General features: G+C 45.6%; 2 protein-coding genes across 3 annotated transcripts in view; one reads left to right on the forward strand and one right to left on the reverse strand.

The window, feature by feature from the left end:
• Nucleotides 1-7,758, reverse strand: part of DGCR2 (DiGeorge syndrome critical region gene 2) — a 50,837-nt gene extending 43,079 nt beyond the window's left edge. For both annotated transcript variants that reach the window (XM_087705695.1, XM_087705694.1), the window contains exon 1: nucleotides 7,464-7,758. In XM_087705695.1, coding sequence (XP_087561821.1) covers nucleotides 7,464-7,542 — 79 coding nt within the window. In that variant the 5' untranslated portion in view covers nucleotides 7,543-7,758. The remainder of the gene's footprint in view (nucleotides 1-7,463) is intronic.
• Nucleotides 7,759-10,589: 2,831 nt separating this feature from the next.
• On the forward strand, nucleotides 10,590-11,429 carry LOC106549971 (testis-specific serine/threonine-protein kinase 1-like). The gene has a single exon (XM_014067732.2). It carries the CDS (start codon nucleotides 10,590-10,592, stop codon nucleotides 11,427-11,429), a length of 840 nt encoding a protein of 279 aa, XP_013923207.1.
• Nucleotides 11,430-12,774: the final 1,345 nt, after the last annotated feature.

The raw sequence follows: 12,774 nt of genomic DNA on the forward strand, positions 1-12,774 counted from the left end.
CAGAAAAATCAGAGAGAGAAAGAGAGACAGAGACAGACAGAGAAACAGACAGAGACAGAGATACACACAGAGAGAGAGACTGTTTGGTTCAAGAAATCAGAGGCCAAGATTGTCTCAAATGTGGTTTTGTTTTTTGAAGAGGCAAGTGGACTTTCTAGTTTTTTTTTTGAAGACGTTTCGCTTCCCATCCAAGAAGCTTCTTTAATTCTGAATGGATGGTGGGGGAATGGGAGGATTTATATTCCTTGCAGGCAGCCGGTCATTTGCATCCTTTTAGAGGGTTGTTGAGGCCACTTGGGGGTTTGTTTGTATCCTCAGTTGTCCCAAAGGTACTTTTTCAAGGCAACTGGACTTTTTCTTTGAAGATGTTTCGCTCCTCATCCAAGGAGCTTCTTCAGCTCTGACTGGATGGTTGGGAATGGAAGGATTTATACTCCTTGCAGGCAGCTGGTCATTTGCATCCTTTCAGGGGACCACTGAGGCCACTTGGGAGGATAATCTGTGTCCTCATTTGTCCCAAAGACGCTTTTTCAAGAAGCAATAGCAGTTAGACTTATATACCGCTTCATAGGGCTTTCAGCCCTCTCTAAGCGGTTTACAGAGTCAGCATATTGCCCCCACAGTCTGGGTCCTCATTTCACCCACCTCGGAAGGATGGAAGGCTGAGTCAAACTTGAGCCAGTGAGATTTGAACCGCCGAACTGCAGATAGCAGTCAGCTGAAGTGGCCTGCAGTACTGCACTCTAACCACTGCGCCACCTCGGCTCTATAACAACGTCTCGGCAATGGGACAAAAGTCCAACTGTGAGTCAAGCTATTCTCCAAAGCACCCGAGGGCAGGACAAGAAGCAATGGGTGGAAACTAATCAAGGAGAGAAGAACTGAGCAGAAATTCCTTGAGAGTGAGAACAATTTCAGTGGAACAACTTGCCTCCAGACGTTCTGAATGCTCCAACAGTGGAGTTTTTTTTAGAAGATGTTGGATATCCATTTCTGGTTTTTCTTTGAAGATGTTTCACTTCTCATCCAAGAAACTTCTTCAGCTCTTGGGTGAAAAGCAAAACGTCTTTGAAAAAAACCCAAAAATGTCCATTTACGTCTTGAAAAAAAGCACCTTTTGGGACAACCATGGCCTTGATGACTGAGAATCTCTATAGACAAGAGGCCAATATATATATATTATATTCCGCCCTCGGAGGAATGAGGGAACAGGTTTAAAAGTTTGGGTTGGTTTTTTTTTTAAGACACTCCAGAGGAAAAAGAATACAATGCAGGTAGTCCCTGACTTACAACAGTTCATTTAGCGGCTGTTCAAAGTTACGACAACATTGAAAAAAGTGACTTATGACCATTTTTCACACTTAAGACCATTGCAGTATCCCCACGGTTGGCTATGTGATAAAAAAAACATGCCGACTGACTCATATTTATGATGGATGCAGTGTTCTCAGGGGGGGTTGTCATGCAATCCCCTTTTGCGACTGACTTACGAGCAAAGTCAACGGGGAAGGTAGATTCACTCAACAACCATGTTAGTAACAACATCTGCGGTGATTCACTTAACAACTGTGCCACAGAAGGTCATAAAGCAGGGCAAAATTCACTTAACAAATCTTTCACTGGTCGTAAGTCAAGGTATGGGAAAGACTTGGCTCTTGGACCTTGCTGGGGTTTCCCTTTAACAATTTCCAAACTCGGTTGAGAAATAAATCCACCCGGAACAGGATGTCATAGGCACCAAGCACATAAACACATTCAAAGCGCTGGTTTTTATGTTTAATTTCACTCATCTGATAAGGATCTTCTCTGCTTTACATATATGTACAACACGCCTAGAAACCGAGCAGATGGCATTTTCACTGCTGTCCCTGCCAAAGAGGCAAGTGGATTCCCGGTTGGCAATGCAGCTTCCAAAGTGAAAATGGGGAACCCCTGTTAGGATGATGGGATGTCCCCCAAATTCAATCAGGATTGCTGGGCCCTGTTTTCCAGTTGCAATCACAAGTCCTCAAACAGCTCTACTCTTAAATGTGGATAATCAATTACCACATTATTCGGAGTATAAGACGCATCTTTTTTCCCTCAAAAAGCGGGTGAAAATCTGGGTGCGTCTTATACACTGAATAAAGCATTTTTGGCCTCCCGAAACCCTGCCCTCTTTGCAAAAATGGCCATGCATAGCCTTTAGGAGGCTTCCAGAGTACTCCTGGGGCCTGGGGCGGGCAAAAATGAGCGAAAAAAGGGCTGTTTTTTTGGCTTGTTTTTGCCCCACACACCAGCCCTCACGAGCACTCTATAAACCTCCTAAAATCGATGCATGTCCTTTTTTTGGACAAAAAACGGACCCGTTTTTGCGAAAAACGGGCTGTTTTGGGGAGGTCTGCAGAGTGCAAAAACTTTTTTTAAATTTGCCCCTTCAAAATCTTGGTGCTGTACGCTAAGTGAAATGTTTACTACATAAAATTAAACTTGAGGATATATGTTATCGATAGTAAAACAATAATAGATGGAAATGATATGATATTACATTTGATTAACTTGGAGAGGCAGATAATGACATTGTTTATATATTAAGAAGAAATTAAAGTTAAGCTGGAAAATATGGAAAGAAAATAAAGATGACTGAAATGTGAAATGAAAATATGATGTAAAATGAACTATGCACAACAGAAAATGTAAGGGGGGGGGACCTGGACAACACTTTGTTTATAAAATTAGTTAAAATATGTAACAAAACAACAACTTTGTTTCAAAAACAGCTCTATTTTTCTTTGTTTTGGTTGCTCTCCTTATTAAAGTTTCTAACTACAAGGTTTCTTGTGCAAAAGGTGGGGTGTTTGTTTTTTTTGAAGATTCACTTTTCAAAACAAAAACAAAAAGGAAGATAAGAAAAGAAAGTGGGTAACAATGTAACAGTACAGCCAGCCTCTCTTAAGGTAATCTTCAAAAGCCAAACTAAGGCATGTTCGAAAATAAGTTTAATGTTATGATTAGGTTCTTAAATGTAACACAAAAGCTCCGGATTACATCAATCAGCAAGAGCCAACTTGCTCGGTATATAAGCTCAACGTTCAAATCCTATCCGGGATTCTTGTTTACAAGAGAGCTGCAGTCTTGTTAAATCCGACTGAAAACAATTTCATAAAAAAAGATTTATTTATTTTTTAAAGTCATCCTTAGCTTTTGGAGTTTCTTCTTTCCTCCCACTTCCTTAAATTCGCAATGAGGCCAAAAAAAATGCATCTACAACACAAGCCCTATCGTCTTCCAATGTTTGCTACTGATAAATTAATTCCAAAAAAGGTTAGAGAGATAGAGATATATAGATAGATAGATAGATAGATAGATAGATAGATAGATAGATAGATAGATAGATAGATAGATAGAGAGGGAGGGAGGGAGGGAGGGAGAGGGAGGGAATGAGTGAAAGAGAAGATGGGTGGATGAGATATCTATATCTATCAATCTACCAACTTATTCCTGTCTATCTCCCTTGGACTGCAAGGCGATCAACCCTGACTGCTCTTTAGAAGGCCAGATCCTGAAGAGGAAAAGACTTTGGCCACCTAATGAGAAGGAAGGACTCCCTGGAGAAGAGCCTCATGCTGGGAAAAATGTTGCTCCATCAGTCATTCTATCTCCCTACCTACCTATCTATCTCTAACTCTATCTCCCTATATACCTACTTATCATTCATCCATCCATCTATCTTTTAGCACTTTTTCAATGTGTTTGTTTTTACATATTAGTTTATCTTTGTATTTCTAAACTCTAATAAAATTTATTACTCAACAAAAAAAGGAAAGAGAAAGTACGTCTCTTCTCCCTCCAACCAGATCCTGGCTGAGTAAGATAAGAGTCAAAAGGTCAATGATGATTGAGGGGAAAAAAATCCTTCTATTTTGTGAATGCCATCCATCCATCCATCCATCCAATTGCCTACCTATCCCTATCTATCTATTTACCTATGTATCTACCTATTTATCTATATCTATCATCTACCTATCTACCAACCTATTCCTATCTATCTCCCTATCTCTCTTGGAATGCAAGGCCATCCAACCGGTCAGTCCTAGAGGAGATCCACCCTGACTGCTCTTTAGAAGGCCAGATCCTGAAGAGGAAACTCAAAGATTTTGGCCACCTAATGAGAAAGAAGGACTCCCTGGAGAAGAGCCTCATGCTGGGAACGATGGAGGGCAAAAGAAGGAGACGGCAGAGATGGAGGTGGCTGGATGGAGTCACCGAAGCAGTCGGCGTGAGCTTAAACGGACTCCGGGAGATGGTAGAGGACAGGAAGGCCTGGAGGAACATTGTCTATGGGGTCGCGATGGGTCAGACATGACTTTGCAACTAAAAACAACCACCCATTTTCCCCCAGTAGAATTTGTGGCAGGCCTGAAGGCCCAATGTAAAAGATGGCTTCCAGGTCTGACACTAGAAACAGCATTAAATGGAAGCCACCACTGGATCTGTCTGTCCTGTTGTTAGTAATTATATTCCCCCACCTACCCCCCACCCTCAACACAGCACTGCCTGTGTCCTTCCATACTGTTTATACTGTTGCTTTAATCCTCATAAGCCACCCAGCGACTTTGCACAAATTGGTGGCTGGGGAGACTCAGCTTGAGGACAAATCATTACAAGCTTTCTGGACTCAATGCCTCAGGAACACCTTCTACCACGAGGGTTATGACACACTGACACACACACACACACACACACACACACACACCAAACACATGGCTCATTTCTCCCTGTGAGGTCAATTTTTTTAAAAAGAAATTGTCCCAAGGGGTCAATAAGAAAGCCCTCAGAATGAAATCACTAAGAAACCTGGGGCAGCCAAAAGATAACAGAAAGTTAAACACGGACACAATGGCAACAAAAGCTTAGGCAAACTTGTACACAATCGCAACCAAAACTTAGGCAAACTTGTTGCTGCTTTGCTCTCCCTAACTTCAAGGACACTTTCTGGAAAGTTTTTGTTTTTTAAGCAGCCCCCTAAAGCCCTCCAATCGTTTCCCAAGACTTCTCTATTCTTTTTTTCCTGAATGTTATTTCACTTCCCCCTTTTCTTAAAAACTGTAAATCTTCCAGATTCACTTCTCTCTTTTTTTTCTCCTTCTACGTTACATAAAAATCCTTCGCCTATTTTTATGGCCCGAATAGCTGAATTTCTTAAACCCCTTTCACCCGGGCGGTTGAAAGCTGACATTTTTCAGTACACGTCCCAATCTTGACATTTTCAAAATCTTTAGATAATCTTTCCCTTTTTCCTACATTTGTTTGTTTGTGTGTGTCTGTGTGTTTTTTTTTAAGGAGACATATTCTTTTCAAGGACTTTTTCCCAGCTCTTTTCAAAAGCTTGTTAATTGCAAACATTGTAGATAGCAAACCACATCTATTGTTTCGTTAACAGGCAAGCCCAACTATTTATTTGCAAGATCCATAGATGCAGGACTGATTCAAACATGCTAATGCCTCAAATGATATGGTTTTGAATAACCCAGAAACACACCCACATTGCTAAAGGTTTGATGCACAATCCAGCTGTCTCACCCCAGTAAGCAATGCTCAACAATTTCTAGGGTGCCACAATAATTAAATGAGAGTATCTGCTTCAGTGTTTAAAGCCAACGGGGACAACCCCATGGCCCAAATATTTGCAATTTCCTTCAACAGTTGCTGGGAAACAATGAAAAGGGTTAAAGACAGTGCCCCCCTTAATCCAAATACTCAAGGGCTGGCTGCGTACCCTTAATCTGCTTAGCGAATTAATACATTTTCTAGCCTTGCACAACACACCCCATCGGAAATTAACCAAACGATCCGGCTTTACACACTTGTTTCGCTACCTAAACAAAACCAAACCCAAAACCTAGCAGGTTGTGTGAACCGAGCTGCAAAAAAAAAAAACATCATCCGTGAGCTGGGATAACCATGCTACAAGTCAGGATTCCCAGAAGATCAGCAAAAAGTTCTGGATTATTTATTTGGATTATTTGGAGAAGAAGACAATCTCAATTTCTACTTGGTGCAGCCCCCACATGTGCTAAAATAAACTTCTCTACCATCCCATCATCCCACTTCTAGGAGGACGAAGAGGTCCTCCTCGCGCCTCAAAAGTGGTCACCTCAAAAATGCTCCCAAGGGAAGTCCTCCAAACTCAAGAGGCTACGGAATCCACTGGATTTCTAAGCAATCTTCTCATCCCCATGTGTCCCCATCAATGTGAAGTCTCTACAGAGAAGACCCTTCCCCAACAAGGTCTCTAGTCTAGATCCTAGCAGTGGGACCCTTGTCTTATCCAAGAGGTGGGAGAAGATAAATGGGGTGGAGGGAGGATCAATGGGGATGGAAGCCTGGAGCAGAAGCAAGGACAAGGAAGTTGAGGGGACCTTGGGCAAATGGGCAATGTAGTCCTATCTCTCTAGAGGGTGATAGGAGCAAGGATCCATCTTGAAGGGCAGGGGGGGTGGCTTATGAACAATGTAATACAAAGTGGGGGGGGGAGAGAAACAATAGCTGTACCTTCCCCCAAATCCCCAAAGACCCCCCAGGGGATCGCTGGGAGGCACTGGAAAGCTGGAAGACCTTGGGCGCATGGGCAATGTAGTTCTACCTCTCTAGAGAGGGTGATAGGAAGAAGGATCCATCTAAGGGGAAGGGGGTGGTTTATGGGCAATGTAATACAAAGTGGAGAGAGCATCTGGATTCCCCATTATCTGTAAGCTCCCCCCTCTCAAGCTGTGGGGATTGTAGGAAGCACTGGAAACAAGGACCAAGGAAGCTGGGAGACCTTGGGCGCATGGGAAATGTAGTCCTAACTCTCTAGAGGGTGACAGGAGCAAGGATCCATCCAAATGGCAGGGAGTGGCTTATAGGCAATGTAATACAAAGTGGGCTGGGGGGAGGAGAGAGCATCAGGGGTCCCCAACGCCCAAAACGCCCCCCCCAGGGGAGCACTGGAAACAAGGACCAAGGAAGCTGGGAGATCTTGGGCGCATGGGCAATGTAGTCCTAACTCTCTAGAGGGTGAGCAGCAAGGAACCATCCGAAGGGCAGGTGGTGGCTTATGGGCAATGTAATACAAAGTGGAGAGAGCATCTGGGGTCCCCATCACCCAAAAGCTCCCCCCCAGGGGATCGCTGGAGGACCTTGGACGCATGGGCAATGTAGTCCCACCTCTCTACAGAGGGTGATAGGAACAAGGATCCATCTGAAGGGCAGGGGTGGCTTATGGGCAATGTAATACAAAGGGGGGGGGGAGAGAGAGACAACATCTGTGCCACCCAAAAGCCCCCCAGGGAAACGCTGGGGATTATGGGACATCTCCAAAGGGCGATGGAAAAGCCCACCAGCCCTTCGAGAGCTGAGGTTGATGGGCGATGTAGTCCCCGACTTCCCCGCTTAAGGATCCTCCCTCCCTCCCGTCTTCCCCCCCCCCCCGACCGCCGTACCTGGCCGCAGCGGCTCGGTGATGCTGAGCACGAGGAGGAAGAGGAGGAGGAAGGTGCCGCTGTCCGCCTTGGGCACCATTTATCCTCCGTTCATCCTCCTCTCCCAGCGCAGCCACATCAACCCCGCGGGACGGGGCGGGAAGGAGGAGAAGACAAAGGGCAGGGCCGCCGATAACGACGACGACGCTGACGATGCCACGCCGCCTCCGGGAGCCCGCGAGGCCTCCGCCGCCACCGCCTCCTCCGCCTCAGCCGCCGCCTCGCTGAGGGGGTCCGCCCGCCCGCAGCTCCGCTCGCAAGATGGCGGACGCATCGCCCCGCCGCCGCGCCACGCCCCCTCCGCCGCGCGACCAATCGGCGGCGCCCCCCCGGGGGGAAGGAGGAGCCGGGAGGAGGGCGGGGTTATATTTGCATAGGCGCGTGGCGGAGGAGGCGGCGCGCGCAGCAGCAGCGGGGGCGGCCGTCGTGGAATCTGCTCTCTGGCTCCTCCTCCTCCTCTCCCCCCCTCCGGTCGTAACAGCAGACGGCGAGGGAAATCCTCAAGGGTCGCTCAAGCGAGGACTTCCTTCCCTGCGGTGGTTGGAAATTAGCGTAATAAAGCTGCCTAGGTGTAGGTTCCAATCTGATAGGTAGGATAGATAGGTAGGTAGGATAGATGGAGGGATGATAGATAGGTTATAAATGGATGGATGGATGGAAGGTAGGTAGGGGTGTGGGTGTGTGTGTGTGTGTGTGTGTGTGAGAGAGAGAGATATCAGGGGTGTCCAAACTTGGGAACTTTAAGACTTGTGAACTTCAACTCCCATAATTCCCCAGCCAGCCTGGCTGGGGAATTCTGGGAATTGAAGTCCACAAGTCTTCAAAGTTCCCAAGTTTGGACACCCCTGCCTGATATATATACGTATATAGAGGGTGTCTCTAATGCTTCTCAACTTGACTATAGTTGAGCTCGAGATTTCTGTTGCTAAGCGAGGTGGTGGTTAAGTGAGTTTTGCCCCATTTTACGACCTTTCCTGACGCAGCGGTGGAATGAATCACTTAAGCGGTGGAGTGAATCGCTTTGTGGTTCAAGTGGATCCACAAGTTAAATTACTAACTGGTTAAAATGGTTGTTAAATGAATCTGTCATCATCTTCATTTAACCACCCTATAATCCCTTGCGGGGTAGAGTCTGGACAACTGAATGGAGCTAGCAGAGTGTTTACTGGCCGGATGCCCATCCTGTTGCCATTGCAGAGTTTTGTTCAGCAGATACCTTCTCATTGTGCCCAGTGAGAGAAATATCTGCCTCTACCTAGAATCGAACTCACAACCTCCTGATTGTGAGGCGAGAGCTCCATCTCTAGGCCACCACATGACTCCCCCCGATGACACTATGACCGTCATAAATATGAGCAGCATAAACAGTATAAATATAAGCAGTTGCCAAGCATCCAAATTTCGATCAGGTGACTGTGGGGATGCTACAATGATTGTAGGTGTGAAAAATGGTTATAAATCACATATTTCAGTGCCATTGTAACATTGGACAGTCAGTAAATGGATGAATACAAGTTGAGGACTACTTATAAAAGTGATTTCTCAACGAAGTGATGAAGGAAATGCCAGAACGTTTATCAGGAAGAATCCAAATCATGTCTTAAGGTTATTTCCTTTAATAGTATTTATTCTTATATTTATTTCCCTGCCCAATTCCCAAGCAGTCATGTCTGCTTAAATATTTCTATTGGTGCCTTCCCGCCAGGAAAAAACAAAACGGGAGTGTTTTCGCTGAATTCCTCTTCCTAACATATTTCTTTTTGGATGGAATTGGGTTTGGGGAATGCCTTCCAACCCCCTGCTCAAGCAGCAGACCCTATATCATTCCAGACAAGTGGCTGTCCAATCTTTTCTTAAAAACCTTCAATGATAAAGTACCCACAAGTTCTGGAGGCAAGTCATTCCATTAATTGTCCTCCCTGTTAGGAAATTTCTCATTAATTCCAGGTTGCTTCTCTCCTTGGTTAGTTTCGATCCATTGCTTGGATCCATTGCCTTCTGGGGCTTTGGAAAATAAATTGACCCCCTCTTCTTTGGGGCAGCCCCTGAGATATTGGAAGACTGCTATCATGTCTCCCCTACTCCTTCTTTTCATTAAATTAGACATCCCCAATTCCAGCAACCGTTCTTTTTACAAGCCCGCGGGTTCAACTTGTTTCGTGGAGGGCCACATGCCACCCTTGAGTGTTTCCCCATCCAAGCCCCTTAATAACATCCTGCCAGTGTGGCCCTTATTTATTTTATTTAGTTAAACATGTACAAGATAACAAGTATAAACATCAACAAGGGAAATGAGTACAAATAAATGGGGACATTAGGACAGGGACGGAGGTGCGCTTATGCACGCCCCCTTACAGACCTCTTAGGAATGGGGTGAGGTCCACGGTAGACAGTTTGAGGTTGAAGCTACGGGGAGGGTTTGAGGATGTAACAACGGAGTCAGGTAGAGCATTCCAGGCATTGACCACTCTGTTGCTGAAGTCGTATTTCCCGCAATCGAGTTTGGAGCGGTTTACCTTGAGTTTGTATCTATTGTTTGCCCGAGTATAATTGAGGTTGAAGCTGAAGAAGTTGTTGACAGGTAGGAGACAATAGCAGACAATTTTGTTGTACAATGCTGAGGTCAGATCTTAGTCAGCGTAGTTCCAGGTTGTCCAAGCCCAAAATTTTGAACCTGGCGACGTAAGGGATTCTATTGTGAGCAGAGGAGTGAAGGACTCTTCTCGTGAAATATTTCTGGACCCGGTCGATTGTATTAATGTCCGATATACATTGTGGATTCCAGGCAGATGAGATGTATTCGAGGATTGGTCTGGCAAAGGTTTTGTATGCCCTAGTTAGCAGTACAATGTTACCGGAGAAGAAGCTTCGCAAAATTAGGTTAACAACTCTTCATGCCTTTTTGGCCATGCTGTTACAGTAAGCTCTTATGATGTCACCTGATGACTTCACCTCTTCAAAACACTGCTGGGAGACCTGAGCCCAGCCTAGCCTGGAGCCCCTTCAGATGGTCCTCTCCCCACCTCAAGGAATGTGCCACTAAATGACGGTTCCGATGGGAGGTTGGCACGCCCCACCCTTGGCATCATGGACGATGCTGCTGTGCTTAAGAAAAAGGGTTATATTTTGGGGAGCACCTTGGGCGAGAGCTCCTTCGCCAAAGTGAAGTCGGCGTACTCGGAGCGGCTAAAAATCAACGTGGCGGTGAAGATCACTGACCGGAGGAAAGTGCCCAACGAGTTCTTGGAGAAATTTCTCCCTCGGGAGCTGGAGATCTTGTCGACTGTGAACCACTGTTCCATCATCAAGATCTACGAGATCTTCGAGACGGCCGGGAAAGTCTACATCGTGATGGAACTTGGCATCCAGGGGGATTTACTGGAGTTTATTAAGAGCAACCGCGGACTGCCGGAAGAAGTGGCATGCCGAATGTTCCGTCAGCTCTGCTGTGCGGTCAAATACTGCCACGATTTAGACGTGGTCCACCGTGACCTGAAATGTGACAATATCCTCCTTGACAAGGACATGAACGTCAAACTGTCAGATTTCGGCTTTTCCAAGCGCTGTTTCCGAGACGGGAACGGTAAAATCATCCCCAGCGAGACCTTTTGCGGCTCGGCGGCATACGCCGCTCCGGAGGTGATCCAGGGGATTCCTTACCATCCCAAAGTTTACGACATGTGGAGCCTAGGGGTGATCCTGTACGTCATGGTATCTGGATTCATGCCGTACGACGACTCGAACGTTAAACGGATGCTCCGCCTGCAGAAGGAACACCGGATCCTTTTTCCCGAGTTTCTGAGCCTGGAATGCAAAGATCTGATCTTCCACATGCTACAGCCGGACGTTTCTCACCGGCTACGGGTGGAAGAGGTTCTAAACCACCCTTGGGTGCAAGGCAAGCACCTGAAGTCCTTCAAATTGTGAGATTAGTAGCCAGATGGTAAATTGCAAACCTAAAATGTTATCCGGAATACTTATTGCTTTGCAGAAATGCAGTAAACCTGGAAAAAAAAATCTTTTTCTTCAAGCAGCCCTTGGCCAGTGTTCTTTCCTTATTACATCCTCCTCCCTTTTAAGGTGCGCAGGTCATCCTGGACTTACGACCATCTGCTTAGTGACCGTTCCAAAGTGACGACAGGCCTGAACCCTGGGCCCGATCTAATGGAATTCAGGGTAGAGAAAAGTAAAGTCATACACTTAGGCAAGAAAAAGTTAAAAAGGAATTGTAAATCGAGGATTTCCTGTACAGAATATACCGTATTTTTCAGAGTATAAGACGCACCTTTTTCCCGCGTGGAAATGTGGGTACGAATTATACACCGAATACAGCCATTTTTGGCCTCCTGAAGCCCCACCCCCGCATCCCATTTTTGGGAAAAATAGGCAGAAAATGAGCCATTTTTCACTAAAACAGAGTGCGTTCTTCCCTTCCTCCAACCCCCAAAAGCACTCTGCAGGCTTCAGCAGTGCTGGAGGAAGGGGGAAATGCCCTCCGTTTTTGCAAAAAATTGCCTATTTTCTACCCGTTTTTTGCAAAAACGGGCATTTTTTCCTTTCCCCGGCCTTGCTGAAGCCTTCAGAGTGCATCTGGGGGCCGTGGAGGACAAAAACCCTTTTTTCTTACCACTTTGAAATCTTGGTACGTCTTATACACCGGTGCGTCTTATAGTTCGAAAAATACGGTAAGTGATAGTTCTTTAGAACGCACCCATCAATGAAAAGACATGGCCAATGCCCAACTGTAAAGTAATTGTTTGAAAACACCACAATACTTTTGCTCTTCAATGCACCTATTGTACGTAATTTAATTTAGAAGAGAACATAAAAGATCATGATTGTTGGGGGAGGCAATATGCTGACTCTCTAAAACCGCTCACAGAGGGGCTGTAAAAGCATTATGAAGCAGCATATTAATCTGTGCTATTGCTATTGCTATCATCAAAGAAGGGACCTGGGAGGTCTTCTAGTCCAACCCCCCTGTCAGGAGACCCTGACCTATACCATTTCAGAATAATGGCTGTCCTGTGTATCGATGGAGTGTTTTGTGTATCGATGGAGTGTTTTGTTTTTAAGATCGGGGTTCAAAACCGACAAAACTGTAGCTACATCAACTGGTCAGAAGTGTTAGCCCAAAACAGCGACTTTGCAAAATATTCTATGTTTCAATCTTACTCTGGGCTTTTGGGTTGGCTAGCAAAGCAACTACAAGTCCTCAATGTACAGCCATCCATTCAGCGACTGCAATATCACTGCAATAAGAGAGTTGGAA

This window comes from Thamnophis sirtalis, unplaced genomic scaffold (genome assembly GCF_051295495.1).
Source record: "Thamnophis sirtalis isolate CommonGarterSnake01/CBP01778 unplaced genomic scaffold, rThaSir2_p1.2 scaffold_2, whole genome shotgun sequence".
NCBI classification, from domain to species: domain Eukaryota; kingdom Metazoa; phylum Chordata; class Lepidosauria; order Squamata; family Natricidae; genus Thamnophis; species Thamnophis sirtalis.

What these genes read in the sequence shown, in the direction of transcription:
- LOC106549971 (XM_014067732.2), top strand. Translation starts at nt 10,590, where the DNA reads ATGGACGATGCTGCTGTGCTTAAGAAAAAGGGTTATATTTTGGGGAGC.